The sequence below is a fragment of the Mercenaria mercenaria genome, chromosome 8, assembly GCF_021730395.1.
Source record: "Mercenaria mercenaria strain notata chromosome 8, MADL_Memer_1, whole genome shotgun sequence".
NCBI classification, from domain to species: Eukaryota; Metazoa; Mollusca; class Bivalvia; order Venerida; family Veneridae; genus Mercenaria; species Mercenaria mercenaria.
The window spans coordinates 32091150-32117803 of record NC_069368.1 but is presented as its reverse complement, the minus strand read 5'-3'; the positions used below and the strand labels follow the sequence as shown (position 1 = coordinate 32117803).

The following is a 26654-nucleotide window of genomic DNA, read 5'->3' as shown; positions in this document are numbered from 1 at the left end:
AAGTGTTAATATCCACCAAGTGATGGCAGATTATTGCAAGAATTAACACTTACAGGAAACTTAAGGTCACAAACACAAGAGAGTAGAAAAAAAAATGTCCACACCCCTACGGGCTACCCAAGAGTCAGGCAAAGGAAAGTATACCGGAATGCTACTAGTATAAATGGGTACCAGTATTAGCTATGTATGTATGATTTATTCCTAGCTCACTATTCAAAAACAAAGGAAGCTCCAGGAAATAAAGCACCTTCACGGTGCATATCCATATCGGCGGACTCTGCGAAATCTGCTATATCGGCGGTTTCTTTGCGTCGATACCGGCTATTCTTTGCTATAAAAATGTCCAGGTTGGTAGGGGAGGCGAAAAATCGAGCTGCCATCCATGATCATAAGGTATGCTGCTCCAAAATAAGTAGAGCACGGAACATTAGAATGTCTTTACTTTGTATTGTAGTGTTTACTTTTTAATTATCAGCTGTTTTGCTCGCAAACTCGGTGAAATTAGTTGATGATGTACTGACATGGAACACTAGCCCGACTTTTCCCACAGTCTTTAACGACTTTTTGCTTTGATATCATACATATCAAGCGCACTATTTGTATTCATTTTTCAATATTCTTCCAGAAATACTGACAAATAGGCCGAAATGTAAATGGAATTATTCAAAAGCCCTTACTTTCGGTTTTGTCGGGGCACCGGCGGTCTCTCTGCGCACCAGTTTTTGATGCACAGGCAGGCTCTCTGCATTACGCATAAACAGGCTCTATGCTAATGACTATCTGGACACAATATAGCTTAATTAATTTGGTGCGTAGATCTGACTTTTAACAATTGTCAACCTTCACGCCTTATTTCAGAACGTCGAAAACCAAGGTGAAAATGAGTTTATTATCGACCCATAATATTACTATATTAAAATACTTAAAAGATTTGCGTTGAAGTGACATTTTCTCTATTCAGATGTATGATTTTTATCCCCCGCCGTGCGTGCGTGCGTGCGTCCTTCCGTCCGCAGCCGTATCTCAGTAACTAGCTGGTAGAATTTCATGAAACTCGAAATAAACATGAACCAACATACTGTGATGATGCCCGTCAAGTTTGTTTTTTCATTTTGATTGGTCAATTTTCCTTAGAGTTATTGCCCTTGATTTAATGAAAAATGCCCAAAAATGTCCGTCTGCAGCCATTTCTCAGTAACTATCAGATAGAATTTCATAAAACTTGAAATAAACACGCACCAACATACTGCGATGATGCCCGTCAATTTTTTTTATTGGTCAATTTCCCTTAGAGTTATTGCCCTTGAGTTAATGAAAAGTCCACGTCTGCAGCAATTTCTCAGTAACAAGTTGTTACAATTTCATGAAACTTGAAATAAATATGAACCAACATACTTCGATGATGCCTGTCATTTTTTTAATTGGTCAATTTTCCTTAGAGTTATTGCCCTTTAATTGTTTAAAAATCTACAGATTTGTACATAACAAACCAACCAATTGGTAGAATTTCATTAAACGTATTTCATTCTTTTCCATGAACATTTATTATAAACATGTGAAGTTGTGTACCCACACCTGGTCACCACCTTGCCTTGGTCACACCCCCCCCCCCCCCCCCCCCCCCCCCCCCCCCCCCCCCGAATATTTATCAACATGCAAAGTTGTACCATTCCCCCACCTCACTCCTTCACCCAGTCATGCCCACCACCCCAAGCATGCATCATCCCCCCCCCCCCCCACTCCCCCACCCCCAAATTTTTTTTAATTTTTAATTTTCCATCAATATTTATAATCAACTTGTAAATTTTGTACCCTCACCTGGTCACCCCCGCTGCAAGAGGACCATGATGGTCCTGAATCGCTCACCTGTCCCCACATGACCCAGTTTTGAGTATGACGTCGTTTTTTTCTATTATTTGACATAGTGACCTAGTTTTTGAGCTCATGTGATCCAGTTTTGAACTTGACCTAGATATCATCAAGATAAAAATTCTGACCAATTTTCATGAAGATCCATTGAAAAATATGGCCTCTAGAGAGGTCACAATGTTTTTCAATTATTTGACCTTATGACCTAGTTTTAAAGGCACGTGACCCAGTTTTGAACCTGACCTAGATATCATCAAGGTGAACATTCTCACCAATTTTCATGAAGATCTCATGAAAAATATGGCCTCTAGAGAGGTCACAATATTTTTCTATTTTTAGACCTACTGACATAGTTTTTGACTGCACCTGACCCAGTTTCAAACTTGACCTAGATATCATCAAGATTAATATTCAGACCAACATTCATACAGATCCCATGAAAAATATGGCCTCTAGAGAGGTCACAAGGTTTTTCTATTATTTGACCTACTGACCTAGTTTTTGACCGCACGTGACCCAGTTTCGAACTTGACCTAGATATCATCAAGTTGAACATTCTGATCAATTTTCATGAAGATCCTTGAAAAATATGGCCTCTAGGGAGGTCACAAGGTTTTTCTATTTTTAGACCTACTGACCTAGTTTTTGACCGCATGTGACCCAGTTTCGAACTTGACCTAGATATCATCAAGATAAACATTCTGACCAACTTTCATAAAGATCCCATGAAAAATGTGACCTCTAGAGTGGTCACAAGCAAAAGTTTACGCACGCACGCACGGACGGACGGACGACGGACGCCGCGCGATCACAAAAGCTCACCTTGTCACTTTGTGACTGGTGAGCTAAAAATGTCACTTCAACGCAAATATCTTAAGTCTTCTAATATAGTAACATTATGGGTCGATAATAAACTCATTTTCACCTTGGTTTTTTGACGTTTTGATATAAGGCTTGAAGGTTGACAGTTATAAAAAGTCAGATCTACACATAAAAAATAAATTAAGCTATAATTTTTCAAATAATCATTAGCATAGAGCCTGCCTCAATGCCTGTGTATCAAAAACTGGTGTGCAGAGAGACTCCCGGTGCCCCGACAAAACCGAAAGTAAAGGGTTTGAATAATTCCATTGACATTTCGGCCCATTTGTCAGTATTTTTGGAAGAATATTGAAAAATGAATACAAATAGTACGCTTGATATATGATATCAAAGCAAAACGTCGTTAAAGACTGTGGAAAAGGTTGAGCTAGTGTTCCACGTTAGTACACCATCAACTAATTTCATCGAGTTTGCGAGCAAAATAGCTGAAATTTAAAAAGTAAGCACTACAATACATAGTAAAGACATTCTAATGTTCCGTGCTCTGCTTATTTTTGAGCAGCATACTTATGATCATGGAAGGCAGCTCGATTTTTCGTATCCTCTACCGACCTGGACTTTGTTTTTCGCAAATAATCGCAAGAAACCGCCGATATAGCAGATTTCGCAGAGTCCGCCAATATGGATATGCACCGTGACCTTTTCCCAGAAATTTATTAGATGATAGATAATCATCTACATGTCACCCATATATGTAACATGTGACGGCAATAAGGTAAGATATAGATATACATCTGACAGTTAAAGGTATGTAATGTAAGCACCATATAACTTTAAAGGTAAATGACCTAGCCTTCACATAGTGTAATTGAAAGCTTATATTGGCAGTGAATGTATAGATATGTGCGTGCGTGCGTGCGTGCGTGTATTACTAATTGTTGGTTAGTTCTGAATCAGGCTGATAAACATTCGTGTATAGACATATAGACACTAAATAGGAAAATGACGCGAAAAAAATGGTATAAAAACGCATAATGGCGGATTCTAATAGTCCTCAATGTTTTTTTTTTGTTTTCGTTTTTTGTTGTTTTTTTTTTTTTTTTGCTCTGTAGTTTGCTGAAATCACATGTTCTATGCTTGACATGTACGTAGCATTTTCTAAATGGAATAATAACATTACAAACCTTGTCAAGGATATTTTGATCATACACCACCACTGCAATTTGGGGTCTACTTTTTCAGCTAATTTTGCAGTTTGTTTGTTTGACTAAAACTATTTTTCTTGCATCAGACATGACCCCACTTTATTGCTTTTTAGGCAGAGGGCGTAACACGTGACCAGACAAAGAGTTCATACATCTGTGTTAAAGGTGGGTACTATTGAACTAAACAGCTGACGTAAATCAAACCAGTATCGGCCCGACATCGGTTTTGCAAATATGACGTAATGTTGGTCCGATATTGCTTCCGGCGTCTGATATGTCGGCTGAATGCCGGACCAATAGCATAAACCGGTCCGATATATATAAACGCTTCCTGAAAGACGATGCTTTCTTACTTTCATTTCCGTTAACTTTCAGTCAATTAAGTCAGTTTTTATAACTATTTCAAATTACATCACGTAATGAGATAATAACGTTTTTGAAGATCTTCACAGTTATAATTAATGATAAGCAAGAAGTCTTGATTGTTTTCTGTTATTTTTTTCAAAGTTATTTTATACACATCTTGATTATGTGACTTTTTTGTTTATCATTTATACTTGCAAAAGTAGATAGTATGCAACCTACTTTATTACCAATCAGAGCGAGTTATTAGCTCACTTGAGCACGAAGTGCTCAAAGGTGAGCTTTTGTGATCGCCCTGTGTCCGTCGTTGTCCGTCGTCAGTCGTCCGTCGTCTGTCGTCATCGTCGTCGTCGTCAACAATTTGACTGTAAACAATCTAGAGGTCACGATTTTGAGCCAATCTTAATGAAACTTGGTCAGAATGTTACACTCGAAAAAATCTTGGACGAGTTTGATATTGAGTCATCTGGAGTCAAAAACTAGGTCACCAGGTCATATCAAAGAAAAAGCTTGTTAACATTCTAGAGGTCATATTTTGGCCCAATCGTAATGAAACTTGGTCAGAATGTTACCCTCAATAAAAGCTTGGACGAGTTTGATATTGGGTTATCTGGGATCAAACACTAGGTCACCAGGTCAAATCAGAGGAAAAGCATGTTAACACTCTAGAGGTCACAATTTTTGCTCAATCTAAATGAAACTTAGTCAGAATGTTACCCTTAATAAAATATTAGAAGAGTTTGATATTGGGTCATCTGGGGTCAAAAACTAGGTTGCCAGGTTAAATCAAAGGAAAAGTTTGTTAACACTCTAGAGGTCACAATTTTGGCCCAATCTTAATGAAACTTTGTCAGAATGTTACTCTCAATAAAGTCTTGGATGAGTTTGATATTGAATTATCTGAGGTCAAAAACTAGTAACCAGGTCAAATCAAAAGAAAAGATTGTTAACACTGTAGAGGCAACTTTTTATGACTGTATCTTCATGGAACTTGGTCGGAATGTTAATCATGATGATCTCAAGGTCTAATATGAATCTGGGTCATGTATAGCCAAAAACTAGGTTACCAGGTCAAATCAAAGGAAAAGCTAGTTAACACTCTAGAAGCCAAATTTATGACCATATCTTAATGAAACTTGGTCAGAATGTTAAAGTTGATGATCTATAGGCCAAGTTTAAATCTGGGTCCGGTGGGGTAAAAAATTAGGTCACTAGGTCAATTCGAAGGAAAAGCTTGTTAACATTCTAGAGGCCACATTTATGACTGTATCTTCATGAAACTTACTCAGAATGTCAATCTTAAGGATCTTTAGGTCAAGTTCAGATCTGCGTCATGTGGGGTCAAAAACTAGGTCACCGTGTCAATTGAAAGGAAAAGCTAGGGTTAACACTTTAGAGGCCACATTTATGACCTTGGTCAGAAGTTAATCTTGATGATCTTTTGGTTAATAGGTCAGGTGAGCGATACAGGGCCTTCATGGCCCTCTTGTTTTTCAAAAAATGTGGCTTCTTATTCCTAAAGATCAATGTGACTGTAGCAATAACTTTCGAAGAACAGCTCTACACGCTGAAGAGCGTCGACATGACTGACTCTGCAATTCTGATTGGTCAAACGTAGGTTTCACACTATGTCGGATAGAGTCCATGAAGGGAGTTCTTCGAGAAAAAGAATTCACTTCATAAACTCTATCTATAACATAATATTCGTTGTTTTACTTTTTCAGAATCTGAAATATTGACCGAGGTTATAAACATGAATCTTCCGCCAGCTATGGTGCCGGACTCGGAACGTGCTACCGTCTCCGTTGTTGGTACGTCATGCATGATATTAAAACAAATAGCACACGCATATTTATTAAAGAAAGCGAACGAACTTGTTTAGAAGCAAAATTGTCTTACTACTAAACCAGAGGTCTTGAGTTCAAGCCCCCGTCCCTCCAACTTAACTAACTAAAATTGGGATAACAGCCACGTTTATGGTTGCTTCGCACCTGTCACGCTGAAGAACCCGGGGCGCTTCTGGCATTGGAGCGTCGTCAGTGTATCTTCCACTACCCTCCTATTAGAAATTTAAAGATAACAGTCTTCTAGAGGAATCGTCACTATGAGCTTCTAGTGACGACTTTAAATAAGCTTAAAGACACACAATATTCATTGAAGCTCATTTTATTCCACGAATGGATAAACCGGAAGCACCCGTAATTGCAATGATGTAAATGGCGGAAATAATGATAAGATATGATGTAAAAATGATGCAGACACAGAATAACCTCAGTATTTACAAACTCTTAAATTTTGTCAATGTTATCAAAATTAAACGAGGTAGCAGCCTTTGTCCGGGATCAAAGAAATAATAAACACCAGAAATGTACATATTCGAGTCCCCTCGTGAAATCAAGCGTCCTGGTGCCAGTAGAGAGATTTAAATTTGTCTTACTTACGACTTACTATCTCCTACATAGGACTTAGTATCTCCTACGTAGGACATAGTATCTCCTACGCAGGACTAGTATCTCCTACGTAGGACATATTAAGTAAGTAAGGAGTTAGTATCTCCAACGTAGGACATAGTATCTCCTACGTAGGACATATTAAGTACTACGTAGGACATAGTATCTATTACGTAGTACTTAATATGTTCTACGTAGGAGATACTAACTCCTACGTAGGAGATACTAATTCTACGTAGATATATATCTACGAGGATTAGTCTACGTAGGAGATATTACTCTACGTAACTAACATTCCTACGTAGAATTGTATGTCCTACGTAGAGATATGGCAAATTGTGTCCGTGTGAATAAAGAACACTTGCTGCAGTTTTTTTTTTTTTGTAGGAAAGACTGGGCAAAATTTTCCCAATTATAGAACTTGTTCAAACTTTGTATATGAACACAGTTCCATGTTAGAAAAGAAAAATGCAAAAACAGTCATAGGTCACCGTGCTTGTTTAGGAGTTACCTGCCCTTAAAACTGGGTTTTTCTTCAAATTTACATATTCAAAAGCAGATAACTCATGAACAAGCATGGTGACGTTCGATATTTTTCATAATTCTGTTTCTAACATGACTCACACTGTGTTCATATACAAACTTTGAACCAATTATATTATTGGGAAAATTTTTACCCAAAACTGCAGCATACGCCTTTAAATGAAACATGATTAAATATGAACAACACTTAAATAATTAATAAAAATGTTCTGTTATAACTGCAGGTGATATCATGGGTCCCACACTGTCAAATTTGAAAAACTTACTGCGCATGCCTTACGGGTGCGGCGAGCAGAATATGGCTTCATGGATACCTAACTTATCTGTTCTTCAATACTTGGAAAGTACTGACCAACTTACAGAGAAACTTGAGGAAGAGGCTGAGGGATATATGAGAGTTGGTATGAATGCTATATTTATTCACTAAAATCTTCAGGTCTGGGATTTTTCAGGGCTTCAAGAATTTAATAAAAGATAAAAAAAAAAATATGTTTTCTGGCTTGTCACCTGAAACAGAATCCCGGGCCCAGATACGAATTTTAGTAAATTTCCCTTCGGCTTCTGTACAATAAACACATTTTAATGTTCCTAGTAGTGTTCGTTGTAGAGAACTTGCATTACATGTATGCCATTTGTCAGTATAAGAGTTATTTTTCATCATCAGGGTACCAGCGACAATTGAACTACCGCCATAATGATAATTCTTACAGCGCGTGGGGTGAAAATAGCTACGGTAACGCAACCGGAAGTTCCTGGCTGACGGCATTTGTCGTAAAGGCCATGGCTCAGTCGTCTGCTTATATTTCTATCGATAAAGAAGACGTTGTCCGAAGTGCACGTTGGCTTGTGAATAACCAGCAAGATAATGGCTGCTTTCCTCGAATTGGAAGGACATTTAGTTCATATCTAAAAGGAGGACTTGATGGCGACAACATTGCTGGTCTTACGGCATTCACCCTTACAGCTCTCTTTCAAGCCGATCTTGGTGAAGCGGTAAGAGTTACTTTTCACTTCCTTTGTGTCTCTATTCCTCTGTTAACATCAGTTCACTATTGTAAATGTCGTTTCGGACTCAATTTTGGGAGAAAATATGTAAGCTCAGTAGGTGGAGCGTTGGAATGGTATAGCAATCTTGATAATGCATTTATAATGAGCTGGTATGCTGCCATTTTGAGTCAAAAGCTTCGCCGTGCACTGTGGGATTTTGAAATAACTTGGCACAAGTGACCATCATAACAAACAAGTTTGTCACGTGCAAGAGTTTGAACCGTAGCTTTAATGTTGAAGATAAACGGAAATCATTAGATTTTGTATGCACGGGCATCACGTACATGACTTTAAAGATAAATGTCGCTCAGAAAGGTAAAATATGCGCCATTTTTTCATCTTCTGTTCTTCTGTAGGCATGCATGCATGGATGTTCAAACAACTTGGTACAAACGTCCACCGTCTAATCAAGTTTTATTTTTAGCCGTCTTACTTTTATATTTTCAGTTTATGACAAATATTTCTAATGGATTTTCATGTTTGGACGAAATCGACTTGGCAACCACAGACACGTACACTCTAACATTAATGTTATATGCTTACACTTTGTACGACAATGAAGGGACCCGGCGCGCTGATGTGATGAAACAATTACTCCTGAGACGTGTAGAAAAAGGTTTTTATTCACTTTGAGCCATCGGTCATGGTCGGGTCAATAAAAACTATCCTGCTATTCTAAGTTGTTGAGAGAGAAAAAAAGAAATTAAAAATAAATTCGATTCGCACTAATGATTAAGTAATACGCGGTTGGGCTGGGTTTTTTTAGATACATGTAAATGCATATCGATAGTTTATAGAATAAAACAAAAATACAAGTACACATTTATGCTCTTTATTATTATTTTCAGATGGCCTTGAGTTCTGGCGAAGAGATGACGAAGATAGCGCAACGGAAGATGACTACTGGTGGTACAGAGCGCCCTCTGCCGAGGTAGAAATGACGTCATACGTGTTACTGTCTATGTTAGAGCAGGGACAGGAAGTCATTGGCGATGCACAGCCGATTGTACAATGGCTTACAAAACAGAGGAATCCGTACGGTGGATTTTCTTCCACACAGGTAAAAGTGGTGTCAATATCTACATGAAACTCCTCAAATGTCTTTGTTATATGTCGTTAATACAACGTAAAGCCAATATATGCGATCCATATTGTAATAATATTTATAGTTATATCACAAATTTAGATTTCAACGTGTTCCCCAAAACACAACGAATTTTGCTTATATAAATTTATTTTTATGAAAATGGGCATGATCCAGTGTGTTACCTCAACTTAGATAAGTTTTAAGATCTTCCGGTTGCCTGACTTTTATACTTAACGCTAATCTTCCATGAACTTTCTGTTATGTGGTACATTGCCATTAAGGAATAAGGTCAGCAATTGCTTACGTGATGTAGTCTCAAGAAGTCCATAGTAAATAGATCCTATTTCCCCCCATTTTTGGGCAGTTTTGTGTAGAATGGGTGCTTAAATGATATTTTTTCACTGCAAGAATGCATTCAGCATATAATAAGACGATAGTCACGTTTATACTTAAACGATGGCAAGGTTTTGCAGATCGAAATAGCAAGATCCACACCACAGATTTTTTTCCACTATTTTGTATCCCGTAACCGCCACACAGACCCCGACCTCCACATCAAACCCTCTTACCCCGCCGTCCCCCGCCCCCCCCCTCCCCCGCCCCCGCCCCCTCAACACCATCCACGCAAAATGTTCGGGCTTTTATTATTTTTCAAACCGCTTATTTGATCTAAACCTTCAGGCATGTATTGCCCTGCTTTTAAGGCTCTTGCTTACCTAATCGTGTCTTCATTCGATACGCTTACGTTTATACCGTTGTATTGTAAATGTGTAATATTACGTCTTCTATTTTAGGATACTGTTGTAGCGTTACAAGCTCTTTCTGAATTTGGAAAACTAACTTATTCTGGAGATACGGCAGTTACAATTGAGGTCAAGAATCGGGCAATTGGTCACGTGTTTTCCGTAACGCCAAGTAACAGTCTAGTATACCAGTCTATTGATGTAAATCCATCTCAAGGAGCAGTTGAAATTGCGACGAGTGGAGCTGGTTGTGCTTTGGTTCAGGTACATCGGAGAAGTACTAAGTCTAAAAGTAGTTCGAACAGTATCCGTTTTTGTTGGGGTTTTTTAAGAAAAGTAAAACTGTTCCATGTCCAGAAATGAGACCGTGTTTTGAAGAGTATTGTCCCTTGATTATTAAGCCAGATTGGTTAAATTTGATTGTTTCTCTTTATACCACTTAACGCGAGTATCGATTTTTGTTAATTTCTCTTATCTTGACTTTACACTGGTTTTGTTAATTAGGGGTATAGTAAGGACATGAAATGAAAGTTTTTACACAAGCAGAGTTTATACATTGCCTGAGGCTATTTGCAGTATAATAATCATTCTTTAAATTGGTGATTTTGACTGATAATCGGGTTTTTGTTTCAAAATTGATAGCCGGGAAGGTTCTTCCCATTACTCAGCGTAACTTTTAGATATGTATTTAATCATTTTTAAGAAAAGTAAACTGTTCCGTGACTGCTTGAAATTTGTTTAGTTCCAATAGGAAGATTGTCTCGATGCATTCTCAGCTACAGATATATAAATTTTGCAAAAGTCCTTGGTATCGGTTAGAAAAAGAACCTTTTTTTTCCAAAAATAGAATCAAACTTTTGTATGAAAATTATAAAATTAGTTTTTATTGACGCAGATCGCAAAATTGTAGCTACTAATCTTTTGACAAGAGTTGCAAGTATTTGATATGAATCTTATATACTTTATTAAATTATCTTCTTCCACATCCTAACAGAGGAATCTCTTGACAAATGCCTTATTCGAAGCAAACCTACTAACTCATACAAGATTTAGCTGACCAAAAGGTTCCTTCTAGCGCATATGCAATGATTTGTGTTTTAAGACAATCTAATTTTAGCATCATAATACAGATGTTTAATAAGACAGTGATGAAAGTTTGTTAGTTTACTTTGTGTTCAATATTAAAGTCTTCGAAATTCTGTGCAAAAGTTACTAAGCACTCCCACCTTATGTTTCGTCATGGGATTAAAACAAGCGAGCACCTGCATATTATATTTACAAACTATTTCACATATTTATTTACAAAACGCGAGAAAGGGATCTAGACAGGTTTAAAGAATGAAAAGAAGTACATTTGTATTTGCATTGCAAACTGCAGCTATAAAATATCACGTAACCAGCGACTATTTCATAACATGATTATTTGGCAGGAGTCTATTTTAAGATCAATTGCATATTTTTTGTATTAATCTCTATTCTACAGTATAAAATATTCAATGCACGGGTCAGTACTCTATACGAATTATTGTTCCTTGTCAGCCTGCTGTTAATAACATGCATTTCACAATAGATTTACGTAAAGACGTACGAACACACATTGGCATAGATGTTGAAAATTATTTGTAATAAATGTGCATTAAAATGATGAGTCCAAGATGGCGGCGCCCTACTGGTATTCGGATGTCTTTGACTGTACCCTTGTATCTATTACCTGCTCAGTCAATGTGAAATGTTGACCATAAGTGTTCCCTCTCAAGAGAAGGAACAATGACAAGAAATATAGCAAACATATATATACACATTTCAGCAAGTTATATATGTACCTTTCACTATTGCATTTATTAAACTCTTTGAAAAAACAATCTCGATAGTGCCTCGCATTTTATTATCATATTCAACTTATACAACGCCCCCTTAATGCTAAAAGGTGCCTTAACCTCTTCTTTAATGATCAGCATGTGGTACCTTTTTACTTTAAGGGGGTGATTATTTTTTTTAATTAATTCAATATGAAAAGACACTCATGTTATATCCTCTATATATTTCTCATTCAGATGAATATGAAATACAACGTTTATGAGGAAGAAGATAGTGGTCCAGCCTTTGATGTTAAGGTCAATGTTTTTAGGTCAAGGGCACGTGGGAGAAACTGTGCTGTGAGAACGCTTCAAGTGTGTGCAAGGTAACAGAAGAAGCATTTATTTTGTGGTTAATTTTTGGAACAGCGGTTAAAGAAAACTAGGCATGAATTTCCTTGAGGAAGAACCCCACTAACCGTTCTTATTGACATTGTCATAATAACAGGGTAATCATATTGCCGGATATTCTTTTTCAACATATACGGACAATTTCAAAAATGACATAAAATTATGTATTACATTGTTAAGTTATATTATTTTCGTTAAATATTGATAAATAATTAACTAAATCATGGTTAATCAATACGATAATTATATTCAATATGAACAAATACGATTGCATTTTAGTTATCTAAAAGGAGGTGTATCAAATATGGCCATTGCAGAAATAAAAATGCCAACAGGGTGGACTCCTGTCTCCTCTACACTTGATGAGGTAAAACTGGAAACATAGCTAATATTTACGCATGCTTCAAACCTTTGAATCAGAAATGAAATTATGACGTCATTGGACGTCTTTTACGATATTTACTTCGATCTTAGGCATTTAGATAGATAGTGATATATTTTACTTTTTAACATACTGTTATTGGTCATGACTGACGCTACACCTTCATATAGAAGCACTGTTTAATCTTATCCCATGGGACTGGAGTTGTTTAAAATTATAAAAAAAAAATAAAAAGATATAATGGCATAATAGATAAAACTGGACACGAGTGGTCTTGTGTGTTAATCTTAGTGGCCCTATGATACGGTACAATTCACGATAAATAAAAATATTTAGTATTCATAACTTTATAATAATTGGTCAAGTAGTTTCCTTTTTTCTATCATTTCATTGTATATTCTTTCTATAGCTTCTTCGGTCTGACAAGATACAGAAGTATGAAGTGGACAAGAATTACGTACAGCTTTACTTTGATGAGGTCAGTGTTGACGCAAGCTTTATTGTTATATAATTAACTACACGAAATATTCACGAAGCCTACTGAAGACAAATCAAGAACTTATGAGTAAGGTGTTTCCCGAACATCATTTTAAACAGATTTATCTTAACTATTTGGCAATCAAGGCTTACCATCTGAGACAAACAAAACCCAGATAGATATGACCTAATTTGAATTATCGGCACCTTTTTGAAAGGCTACACGTAATATCCTTTGAAATAAATTTGTTTTAAAGGGTCATACTTAGAAGAGAACTTGGGATGAAACTGGTGAACTTCTACAGGGCTTTTCATCAGGAAATTGGGAAGAGGCCTTAGCCTTTCAAATTGGGAAATTTCTTCACGATAATGTTCCGTTTTGGGAAAATAATCAACAGGAAGTAAACACCGAAAGATTAATAAAATTTATCTCCCTTGAAACACAGACTAAAATCAAGGCCATGTAACATAGCGGATTAGACTGGTAATGCATCACACAGTGCGCTGTTAGGCTATAGTGTGACAAAAAATTGATGCCAGACAAACGCTTTCTCTGGAAGTACTAAAATATAAGCAAAATCTTAACCATCTATTGCATGATTTTGGGAAATCTTACTTGCATTTTGGGAAATATCTCTGCCACAGTTGGGAAAAAATAGTATATTTTTGGATTGGGAAGAGGCCTTTTATAGGCCTCTGTTATATTAGGATGAAAAGTCCTGTTTTATGAAACGGACCTCAGTTTATTTTAAACAGGTTACATTATTCATTTTAGCCCCGAAATAACATTAATGGTAAAGATCAGTATTGTGGGTGTTTTGTTTTACTAAAGTCGGCATAAGAAAAGGTTGCACCCTGCATAACTTTTGTAAACCAGAAGTCTACCATGGCTCGCTTTAAGACGAACCACTGTTTGGTGAGAATGTCCTGCTTGAATGAAATCAAAACATTTGGTGGTTTTTACCCAGGTGCACACACGTGACTGAAACTGTAATGTCCCTAGATTCACGTGCGGTCTGCTTCCACTATTTCATGCTGATAAATCGGCAGATGACTCGAACATTGTCTATATAACTAAAAACACTGTAAACTTAACCACAAGTGTAATGTATTCTGATTCTAATCGGTTGATAAAAACACAGATAACTGGTTTGCAAAGTCTTTATCTAGATGTAGAGCAACAAACCAGCCCGAGCGATGAATTGATTGCATCAATGTAAGTCCCACATGTATATTTACAGTTTTCCAGCAACAGAGTATGTGTTGACTTCGACGTGGAACAAGAATTAGAAATGAACCCTAAGGCCGCCTTGGTCAAAGTTTATGATTATTATGAAACAAGCAAGTAGCCATTTACTTACCAGGCTGTTTAAATTTTTAAATTATTGAACATTTCCATGAACTGAGTATCTAATAATGCAATGATATTTAAGGTTTTACAATGTTAACTTTGATGTAGATATGAAATGGTTTCACGGCATATTGGCACTGTGATGTCTAAATATAAAAATAGACTGTAACTAAAAGTGTTCATAGAACCAGGCTCTGAGGTCATAAAATAGAGTTTGGACACCAGTCTCAGAACGCAACCTTGTCATTCATTGGTTAATTTCAAGACTGAGCACAGTATCAACCAATCAGATTTTAGACTTCTAAAAATGGTCTCAAAACTTATAAATGTAAAAAGCATCGGACGCTGTTATGTAGTAACCTAGCTCTTTTATTTTAAGACATTGTCAGTGTGATTTCTTTGAATAAATTCAATGAAAAAGGTTTTATTTCATCGCTGAAGATGTTTTTAAACTACATATACATTATTTTATACATAACATTTTCAATAAACTAAATCATTTTTCATAAACCGTTTCAATACATTGTATCATGTTTCCTTAGGATACAGTGTATCTACAAATTACACGATAAAAACAACATGCGGAACGAAAGAGGAAATACCTTACGATAACGCAGGGTTAGACTGTACTATAATGCAGTGCAGAGTTGACTATTCAAAAGAATCAGAAGTTGTAAGTATTTTTTTTATTTTTTGGAAAAAAAAGTTAATGTGCCATCAGACTATGTCATTATTGTTTTCTTCATGATGAAATGAAATTTTGGAAGACCTCTGCACCTTGCTAATTGCCGAATGCTAAATAACAAATGCTAACTACTAAATGCGGAACTGTAAAATGGTAATGTCAGTTGGCATGTGAAATAAAACATGAATGTCCAGCTGCTGAATAATGAATAAAATAAACCGTGAAATTACTGCTGATATCGGTTGATTTTTTGGTTTCAAACAGTGTATGACTTATGTTTATTGCTAAATACTTACTGAAATAAATCATTAAATATATCAGCATACTTTGAATACAATATATCTTTCAGATCGTTACTTTTTCCCTTAAAAAATTTTAGTATATGCCCTTCGTATCATTATTTTCCCCTTTAAAAACTTTTTAGTATATGTCTTTCCTGCCTTTACTTTCCCCTTAAAAAACTTTTAAAAGGTTTTATTTTGTGAAATAAAACTCAATTAAGTACGAGTGGTAATTCCAGGTCACTGTTTGATTACGATATGATTTTGCAGTAAGCAAGTATGACAAGAACAAATCTCTTTTAGATGATAGTGACCCCCTACTTTTTTCTTCATATTTGGAATAATTCTTCAAAACGAGATATGGCATTTTACTCTGAAATGGGTAGAGCTATATGTGGCAGCTCTGTGAAAAGTGTCCAGATAGTATACATAGGGAGTGATATTTATGTCTGTTTAACTATCATGCCATACGACAAGACAAGACAATGCTGTTATCTTTTTTAATGTTTCCAGACATGCCCTTCCTGTCTTGATACAATAGAAAGCGAAGATATTGAACAACTCTTCTGCGACGCAAATAAAGGTATGGTTTTACCAATTTAATTTACTAGAATCACTAATGTTATTTCAGCAAATGAAACTCAAGTTTTAGTATGCTGCAGTTTTAGTAATACCAATTCCAACATGCTTGATAACCGGATTTATTCTATACCTAATTTATCTATCCAATCGCGAACGTTCATTTGCAACACGTGACCGTACAATATATTACGGTATTTGGATGCCCGTGCGTAAAAAAAATCCTGTATTTTCTGTATTTGGACGCACGCGCGTACAAAAAATCCTGTATTTTCTGTATTTGGACGGTTCAACAGTCCCATGTTAAACATACGATAAAGCCCGAAACGCGTGAAAATGTTCCGAATGTAAATCGGATGAAGTAGGCACTCTATGTTCAGAGTTTGATTATGCATCTTGAAATCTGGATTTAATTTGAGTTTTTTTTGTTTACAACACACAAAAACGATTCAAGGGATAACAAAGCTATCTGATTTAGATATTAAAACGTTCGTTAATAATAAAAAAAACACTTAAAAATACAGAAAATACAGAGATGTTGGAATATTTGAAAAGTCGCTAAAAGAAGCCGTTCCGGACGAAACCTAGAAATTGGTATCAGCCCTGACTGCCTGAATAGCTACCTCAGCAGTTTTTATTTAACGGTTAAGAAACAAAATGGAGAAGATTATGAATGGCAACGGACGGGCGGTCAGCATCCAAAACATGTCTGCTCTATAATTCAGTTTTCGTCGGATCTTCACCAAACTTGCTGACAATGTTTGTGGGCATTATATCTCGGCCAATTTCGATAACCAGCCAAATTGTACCAGGCACTCTTTGATTATAGTCCTTGAATTACTCGAAAAACCGGGAATTTAGCCTTGTCCGCTTTTTTAAGTCGAACAGTTTTCATCCGATCTTCACCAAACTTGCTGACAATGTTTGTAGGCATATATCTTAGCCAAGTATTATTACCACCCAAATCGCCAAATGGCTGTTGTAGGGAGGTTGCACCATATACTTTTTTATGCCCCCGGCATCTACTGATGCGGGAGGCATATAGTGATTGTCCTGTCCGTCCGTCCGTCCGTTTGTTCGTCCGTCCGTACGAGGTTAACCAAGTGGGACCGTTTCGTCTAGCATCAATACCCCTTACTAGAATGACTTGATACTAATGCAGATGTAACCTGTGGCTATTCCTCATCTTCAGACATCACCTGACCTCACTTTGACCTTGACCTCATTTTGGACTTAGGTTGCTTTATATGGGCCATCTCTTGGTTAACCAAATGGGACCGTTTCGTCTAGCATCAATACCGCTTACAAGAATGAATTGATACTAATACAGATGTAACCTGTGACCATTCCTCATCTTCAGACATCACCTGACCTCAGTTTGACCTTGACCTTGACCTCATTTTGGACTTGGGTTGTTTTATATGGGCCATCTCTTGGTTAACCAAATGGGACCGTTTCGTCTAGCATCAATACTGCTTACAAGAATGAACTGATACTAATACAGATGTAACCTGTGACCATTCCTCATCTTCAAACATCACCTGACCTCAGTTTGACCTTGACCTCGTTTTGGACTTTGATTGATTTGTATCGACAAGGATGCCACCGGGGGCATCAAACGTTTATTGAACGCAGCTCCTTGTTTTAATGATGATACGCAGAAAAAACAACATTCAGTGAATTACGTATATTACGTATGAAGTGAAATGAATATAGAATAAAAAGGTTATTTATTAAGGTCTAACATTGTTCTGTATAATATATATTTGCACTCATACCAAGCTGGGAAAAACTAGAAAAGGCAGGAATACAATATTCAGTGAAACATTTTTAATTTAAACCATTATTATAGTAAGATAAAATAGATATAGAATAAAAAGGTTATTTAACATTGTACGGTACAATACGGAGATATATTTGGATTCGTACCCAGCTGAGAAAACCATATTGAACTCGCCTAGCGGCTCGTACAGTATGGTTTTTCTCAGCTGGGTACTCGTCAAAATATATCTCCGTATTGTATAGAACAATGTTAAATAACCTAATAGTAATGGTGCAACGTCATTTATCCGATTAGATATGGTAACGTCTGGACTCGCGGAAATGAATAAAAAAACATTTCTGAACTTATGGCAACGCCTGAGTAGATTTACTAAACTGTGTCTTTTCTATCTTTCTAAAGATAGAATATGATGTTAAAAACGTCTGACACCAAAATAACTGCAAATAAAGTCAACAGTAATATATGGATCATTTTGATAATGGGCAATTGTTTCTAGAACAAGCACACGGACCATATGTTTATTTACGATTAGGAAAATTTCATTAAAATCTACATAGTAGAAAAAATATATTCGCGTAAATGTTATCAAAATTGTGGTTTTCCAACAAAAGCTCTTTATGAATTTTGTGTAAAGTCGAAATTTTTCAAATCAGTTTAGCAGAAAATCAGGCTCATGACTGAGGTTTTGACAAATCAGGGGTTAAACTTAAAGGTCCATTACTAAGGGAAAGTGAGTTGGCAATTTTTTTCATAGCCAGTGCATAGACTTCTGCAAGACACTAAATAATGAAGATTGGCAGGTCAAAATTTACAGAAGGTCTTTGGAACTCAAAGAAATGTATGTGTATTATGTTGAAATTTCAATGAATCGACAGAATGACCCCCCAGGTCTTTTTAACTTTCTTCATACTTCATAGAAAAATAATTGTACATATACTGCGATTTATTTCGAATTTCTACATACCAACTTTCATTTTCCAATAAAATGAAATAGTTTCTGTGCTTTTTAAAAGAAATTAAAATGTTCACTTTCCTTAGTATTGGACCTTTAACAAATTTAAATAAATTCTACGTTGTAGAAAATAAATTGATCCGAACTTGCGGAAATACCTTAAAACCAATAACGGGTCTGATTACAACAAGAGTTTTTTTTTATATTAAACGCCCGTTTGAAAAACGGGACGTATTATGTGAACGCTTCTTGCGGGTGGGTGGGCTGCCTCCACAGACTGTGTCCAGAGCGTATCTTCTTCATGCTTTGAGAGATTTTGATGTAACTTGGCACAATTGTTAACCATCATGAGACGGAGTGTCAAGAGCAAGAACCAGGTCCCTAGGTCTAATTTCAAGGTCACACTTAGAAGTCAAAGTTCAAATTCAAGAATGACTTTTTCCGGAGCTTCTTCACGCATGGAGGGATTGTGATGTTAATTGGCACAATTGTTCACCATCATGAGACGGAATGTCAGGTCCCTAGGTCTAAGGTCAAGGTCACACTTAGAGGTCAAAATATGCAAGAATTTTCTTCTTCATGCATGGAAGGATTTTGATGTCACTTGGCACAAATGTTAACCACCACGAGACGGAGTGTCATGCGCAAGAACCAGGTCCCTAGGTCTAAGGTCAAGGTCACACTTAGAGGCCAAAGGTCAGATACAAGAATGACTTTGTCCGAAGCATTTCTTCTTCATGCATGGAGGGATTTTGATGTAACTTGGCACAATTATACACCATCATGAGACGAAGTGTCATGCGCAGTTCCCTTCTTTAGAATTACTTCCCTTTGTTGTTACTATAAATAGCTTATATTGTAACTTTTTCATTACTAGTCGTAGGGAAATCGAGACCACTTTTCTGTAGTACAACATGCATGCTACATCCAATTTTGAGGTGTATTTTGACCAATCTCTACCTGGTAAAGATTTTAGTGGGTTTTTTTAAGATTAACTTCCCTTAGTTTTTACTATAAATAACTTACATTGTATTATATAGGGAAAAACCAAGATCACTTTTCTGTGGTACAACATAGATCTTACTTTCCAATTTTAGGTGTATTTTAAGGTATCTCTACCTGGTAAGGAGTTTTTTTGTGGATTAGAAAAATAAAAGACTTACAATGATTACTAAACAACCACAAAATTAAAATTCCATTTGCAAATACAGGAGCTAGAGTAAAGAAATTTGCTGTGACGGGCGTATATTGTGACATTCTGGCACTCTTGTTTTTAGATTAACTTCCCTCAGTAGTTACTATAATAACTTATATAACTTTATAATTGACCGTAGGGAAAAACCAAGAGCACTTTTCTGTGGTACAAGATAGATGTTACTTTCAATTTTAGGTGTATTTTAAGGTATCTCTACATGGTAAGGAGTTTGTTTTTGTTGTTTTTGTGGACTTAGAAAAACAAAAGAATTACAATAACTACTACACAACTACAGAATTAAAATTCCATTTGCAAATACGGGTGGTAGTGTATGGATGGCGTATATTGTAACATTCCGGCACTCTTGTTTATTTATGTACATGTAATATATTATATACAGAATTTACAAAACGAACAAATTTGTTTATTCTAACAGTATATAAAGCAGTGGTCCGCAGACATGGAGAGTACTCGATAAAGCTGAAGGCAGACTTACGAATTAAAGGGAAGTTAGTTTTGGACAAGTTTGTGAACTATGAGATGGGTGAACGATGCACATGTCAAAATGTACAGTACGGTCCGGGTAAGACTTTTCTCAAACTTTTTTTTTGAGGGGGAAGGAGTGTGGGGTGGGGGGCGTAAAAATGACTATTTTTCGTAACGAGACTAGAGAAATTAATTAACTTTATATTCATCTGTGGTATGTAGCATTGCCCTGTCGTCCTGTACCAGGATTGTTCAAATTGTGCCCCTGGGTGAAAAGAGGCCCCCGGGGTCCAAAGTTTTACATAGACATAAACAGGAAAAATCTTTAAAAATCTTCTTGTCTGAAACCACAAGACCTAGGCCTTTGATATTTGGTATGTAACATTTCCAAGCGGTTCTCTACCAAAATTATTCAAATTATTATGTCCCAGAGTTGAAAGGAGGACACACCCAGCGGATCCCAAGTTTTACATAGACCTGTATAGGAAAATATCTTTAAAAATCTTCTTGCCTGAAACTGCAAGGCCTAGACTTTTGATATTTGGCATGTTGCATTGCCTTGTGCTTTTCTACGAAAATTTTAAAAAATTATGTCCCTTGGGTGAAAAGAGGCCCTGCCCTGGGGATCCAAAGTTTTACATAGACTTACATAGGGAAAAAAATAATAAATAAAAATCTTCTTGTCTGGAAGTTCAATGCCTAGGTCTTTAATATTTGGTATGTAGCATTGCCTTATGGTTCTCTAACAAGATTGTTCAAATTATGTCCTTGGGGTGAAAAGAGGCTCCACCCTGGGGGTCACTTGTTATATAAGTTATACAGGAAAAATACTTAAAAAAATATCATCATATTTCTTAGACAATTTGATTATAATTACCTGATGAGGGGTCACCTTACTGTGACCTTGATCTACTTTCTTGTTTTTTAAGATTCAGCCTTGAAATTTGGATGAGATGTACAGTTTTGCACTCCGATCTTAAAACTGACATTCAGTGACCATGAATATGACCTACTGACATACTTTCTTAATCAGTTTGACATTGAAACATGTAGCTCATATTACTCAGGTGAGCGATCCAGGGTCATCATGTCCCTCATGTCTTGATTTTAGACTTGTTGTCGCAATTTCAATTTATAAATAATAGTTTAAGTTAAAGCATAGCAAAAGTTCCTTCTAGGGTATATCTATATAAATATAAAATGATCATCTTGTAAAATTTTGGTTTCAATGTCTGTTTTATACTGTCATAAAATTTCAAGTAAGTATTTATGCTAGTTATTTAACATAAATTGTTAAATCCAACAACAAATTAAATCTGTTACCACTTTCAGTAGAGTAAATACGGCAATAAGACATTGACCCGGTTAATCATTTACGATTCGATGCGTGAATTTGTTGCGCATAATTAGAGGGTCGCAGTGGGGTTTGTTTTCATATATTAACTATGCATTTCAAGGTAACGATAATATTTAGTTGTTTACATTTAAATTTGCTGATATATGTCTATCTGGTCGACTGAATGTATGTTATCTTCCTCAAGAATGGAGGAAATAACATCCTCAGGTTTAGTAATATGTAATCCACGGAACGCGTTCAGTCAGACAGTCGCCTCAATTAGGAAAGAATAGTCTAACGTCAGAGGTTATTTCTAAGGTCACGGAGTTTTATTGGCCAGCTTGTAATGACAACAGCTTTCGGTATCAGTAGCTCAGTCAAGTGTGACTTATTGAACTATAATATTCCTCCTCAAGAGAAGGAATAATAAACTTAATATAATCTTGTTAACTGTCGTCAAAGTCCCTTCTGTAAGTTTCGTCCGTTTCGTCTTTACTTGAGTCATTTGGCGCTCTCGAATACATTTACATTTAATTCCAAACGAAGTGTTCGTCTCCTAAAATGTGGTTTGGCTTGAAGTTTAGAAATAATTCAAAAATCTCTGAAGTGGAACTAAAGTGTACTGTTAGAAATTTTGAAAATAACTTCAGAAATGTACATGTTCTTTTTCTTTCTATTTCTTTAGAGTCTAAAGCATTTATTTTTGCAAGATCTGAAGCTTTGGATTCCTATGCTGCTGTGCTTACACTGGAAGACGGAGAAACTCTTATCCCGTATGAAAAGTCGTACGAAAGACTTATAAACCAGCTTTCTTCGAAAAAGCGTCTTTGTGAAAAATTAAAGCGCTTAAGGCGTTCCAGTTCTTCAGAAAGCGCTGCCAGACTGTTGAGGCTTAGGAGAAAGCTTGGCCTAATGTAAAATAATTGTTTTAAAGCTTTCACTGCACATATAAGTACATTACATAAATACATTAAAACAAAAAATAAATAACACGGTAATCGCCCGTACTTGCGCATTTTAAACAAATGGTAAATCTAAAATTGATGGCCCAAGATTTACTTTTATTTACAGTTTTACATGTTTACATCGAGGATGAAGGCCCGGAAAATTACGTAAAAAATATTACTGATGATCTAAATGATGACTGGACAAGATGATACAAATCCAAAATTCTTACACTAGAACGTTTTGACTTGGATAGTTTTGGATTTGGGTCATCCTAAAGAAACGTTTTAATGGCAAAGAATATCTTTTGTTGAAAATACTGGTTAAAATTAGAATGAAAAAGCTGGTATCTTTTTTTTTAACAAAATAACCGTGTCCACGACTCGGTAAACTTGTTTTGTTTTGGTTTTTCTTTCTTTTTATATTACGCTTTGCGTTTTTGTAATAAGCTTTTTTATACATTACCGGAAGTGAGTGATTTTTAAAGCGGTATGATTTACGGCTGGAAGACAGGTTAAGTGGTGAAGCTGTCTTTTCTAGTTTTGTTTATAAAGGTCTGAACCAACTAAATTCAAAGATGGCTGATAAAACTCAATGTCTGAAGCTTCAAACGTATCGTTTTTATCAAAAACTTTCTGGTAAAAACACGCTTAGGGAATATATTTACACATTCGACCATAGTTTCTGGTAAAAATAACGATGTTGATAATCGAATATCACACTTTATGTCAGGCAAATGACCAATATCTGCAAGATGAAATTTACTGGACAGCCGATGTTTCTCTTGTCCGTAGTGCATTTCTAATAACAACTGCGACTCGTTTCGTCGCGCCATCTGGTGGCAGATGTTAAAACGATTCAAGTTATCTCAAAGAAATGATGTCGTCGATATAGGGGGCTGTGACGCTGTCTGAGTAAACTTCTAGAGAGTAATTATTTCTACAAAAAGAATGACATTTAATGAACACGAGTTAATATGTTTTTTATAACGACGCTCATACTGAAATTCTGTCCCAAACATGTTTCGTGTTTCAGAGTGATTTTTATATTGCGAAATGAAAAGGCAGGTCGCTTTTGAAAATCTGAGACATGAAAAATGGTTGAGGAGATGGCAAATAAGCAAGGTCGTTATCTATTTTCAAGGATATGCTGTTCAGGACAAACAAAAATCAACGCAGGAAAAAAATATGCATTAAGCGTATCACCTTTATTGAATTTTTAATCATTTTGGGTTAAAATTTGCATTTAGATTTAAAAGAAAAAAAACTTAGGGATGATATGTTTTTGTCCGGTTTGTTTGATATTTGTTTTCGTCAGTATGCAATATGTGTAGATATGTCCCTTTTATATCATATGTTGTAACTTACTCATTGCTTGTTGATGCAATAGCTTCCCGTAATATTGCAGGAACTTAAAATGCTTTCTTGTTTTTATTTTTATAAAACATGCATAATAAATAATGAAAATAATGAGTTGAGTGTTTTTGTAAATTTTGTGCAATGTTTGCCGCCGCTATACAGGTTGCGATTCCATTACCTGTGCAAGCACGAATAGTTGTGATAGTGATTTAAAATAAATAAATATGCACGTTTAAAACGTTTCATAGGTAGATTTTTAAAATGCACAAAAATTGTAAATGTTGAGAGGCTTATGAAAAACTGCACGTGCGTGCACAATCCAGACATCTCAACTTACTTATACATTTCAATGTTCTGATAATAATAAATAAAATCGTTTAACTGCTATTACAGATTAAGTGCTATATTAGAAGTGGTCTATTTTTTGTTCACTTTTCATTTAAACACACTTAAATTTTGCACATGTAAAGTAAACGATCTCGTATCAAAATGTAAAAAAAAAAAACGCACACACGGTGTGAAATGATAATTCGTCATCTGACACATTGACAAAGACTTTCAAGTTATTCTCAATGCGTGGTAACAAACGTTAGGTTTTATCGCAGGGTTATCTGTTTTTATGAAAGAAGTACAAACACAGAATGTTTCATGCTTAACAAATTACGTTAGGGGAAACTTTTCGCGATAACCTTTTCTCTTTAAACAAATAGTCAAGGTTCGCTTAAAACTGGCGCAGGTATCGAGAAAGTATAAAATAATGAGCGAAAAACAATGCATTTGTTATATCTGTATTTTTCACCGATTATAAAGTTCTTCAAAGTGTTTTCATCAATATCCAATAAATGAATTTAGTGTTCCCGCCAAACGGTTTATTTGTACCCGTTTTTGTCTTTACGACTGCAATCTTATGTTTTTGTACATAAAACTTATGAGTTATTTTCGAAAATTGTCTATTTCGAAATATTGTATCTTGTTCCTTATTTATATACAGTTGCAATGGTTTCGCCATCAGTCCACGATTTTCATAAATGCTCGAAAATATAGATAAATAAAACTATTTGTTTAGTAATGCCAACAATTTCCACAATTGTAAGTTTATTTATAGACACACCCGGAACCGATATTGGCGAATTAGTAATGCTTGTAGAGCTTGTAGAGGGATAAAGCAATATACAGAAGACGCTCCGATATATATATATATATATATATATATTACAGCAAGTCCAGGACGCAAAAATAAATCCAGCACCCTTTTAGTATATATAGATCCTTGGACTGTCTATTAGTGTGTTTTTGTGCATCCCCCCCACCCCCATGAGTGGTGGGGGCATATAAATTTGCTCTTGTCCGTCCATCCGTCCGTGCGTCCTTCCGTCCGAAGTTCATGACACGCCTAGCTCAAAAAGTATTTGATATAAATTCATGGAACCTTGCATGAGTCTTTATCGTGATATGAACTTGCGCACCTTCTATTTTTCGTCTGGCTCCGCCCCCTAATTTTAGAGTTATGGCCCCTGAAATAGTCAAAAATGCACATTTTCACCTTGTGACATGCCTAGCTCAAAAAGTATTTGATATAGATTCATGAAACCTTGCATGAGTCTTTATCATGGTATGAACTTGCGCACCTCCTATTTTTCGTCTGGCTCCGCCTCCTATTTTTAGAGTTATGGCCCCTGAAATAGTCAAAAATGCAAATTTTCACCTTGTGACACGCCTAGCTCAAAAAGTATTTGATATAGATTCATGAAACCTTGCATGAGTCTTAATCATGATAGGAACTTGTGCACCTCCTATTTTTCGTCTGGCTCCGCCCCCTATTTCTAGAGTTATGGCCCCTGAAATAGTCAAAAATGCACATTTTCACCTTGTGACACGCCTAGCTCAAAAAAGTATTTGATATAAATTGATGAAACCTTGCATGAGTCTTTATCATGGTATGAACTTGTGCACTTCCTATTTTTTGTCTGGCTCCGCCCCTATATTTAGAGTTATGGCCCCTGAAATAGTCAAAAATGCACATTTTCACCTTGTGACACGTCTAGCTCAAAAAGTATTTGATATAGATTCATGAAACCTTGCATGAGTCTTAATCATGATATGAACTTGCGCACCTCCTATTTTTCATCTGGGTCCGCCCCCTAGTTCTAGAGTTATGGCCCCTGAAATAGTCAAAAGATGCACATTTTCACCTAATTATGTGCCTCACTCAAAAAGTATTTAATGTAAATTGATAAAACCTTGCTTGAGTCTTTATCATAATGTGACCTTGCACAATTGGCGTTCTTCTTGAGAATTTTAGCGTTTATTACAGCGTTATGGTCCTTGAAATAGTCAAAATAGTGGATTTTTTGTTTGTGATGCTCATAGCTCAAAAAGTATATGGTATAGAATAATGAATCCATTTCATAAATTTATTTTGAGGCTATACCCCATTAAGACTGCAAACATTTGAATGATTTCCCCTTATTTGTGGCAAATGTACCAGTGAGGGTGGGGGGGGGGGGC

General features: G+C 36.1%; 1 protein-coding gene and 1 long non-coding RNA gene across 6 annotated transcripts in view; one reads left to right on the top strand and one right to left on the bottom strand.

The window, feature by feature from the left end:
• The window catches only part of LOC123565426 (pregnancy zone protein-like), a 70446-nt gene extending 46186 nt beyond the window's left edge, over positions 1–24260 (top strand). For all 5 annotated transcript variants that reach the window (XM_053549686.1, XM_053549683.1, XM_053549684.1 and 2 more), the window contains exons 23-37: positions 4010–4061; positions 5984–6070; positions 7477–7653; positions 7917–8245; positions 8747–8915; positions 9148–9359; positions 10181–10393; positions 12184–12311; positions 12616–12703; positions 13128–13196; positions 14437–14536; positions 15089–15219; positions 16026–16095; positions 20458–20604; positions 22529–24260. In XM_053549686.1, coding sequence (XP_053405661.1) covers positions 4010–4061; positions 5984–6070; positions 7477–7653; positions 7917–8245; positions 8747–8915; positions 9148–9359; positions 10181–10393; positions 12184–12311; positions 12616–12703; positions 13128–13196; positions 14437–14536; positions 15089–15219; positions 16026–16095; positions 20458–20604; positions 22529–22761 — 2205 coding nt within the window. In that variant the 3' untranslated portion in view covers positions 22762–24260. The remainder of the gene's footprint in view (positions 1–4009; positions 4062–5983; positions 6071–7476; positions 7654–7916; positions 8246–8746; positions 8916–9147; positions 9360–10180; positions 10394–12183; positions 12312–12615; positions 12704–13127; positions 13197–14436; positions 14537–15088; positions 15220–16025; positions 16096–20457; positions 20605–22528) is intronic.
• LOC128559009 (uncharacterized) overlaps positions 1–26654 on the bottom strand; it is a 62330-nt gene that overhangs the window by 14927 nt on the left and 20749 nt on the right. The window lies entirely within an intron of this gene.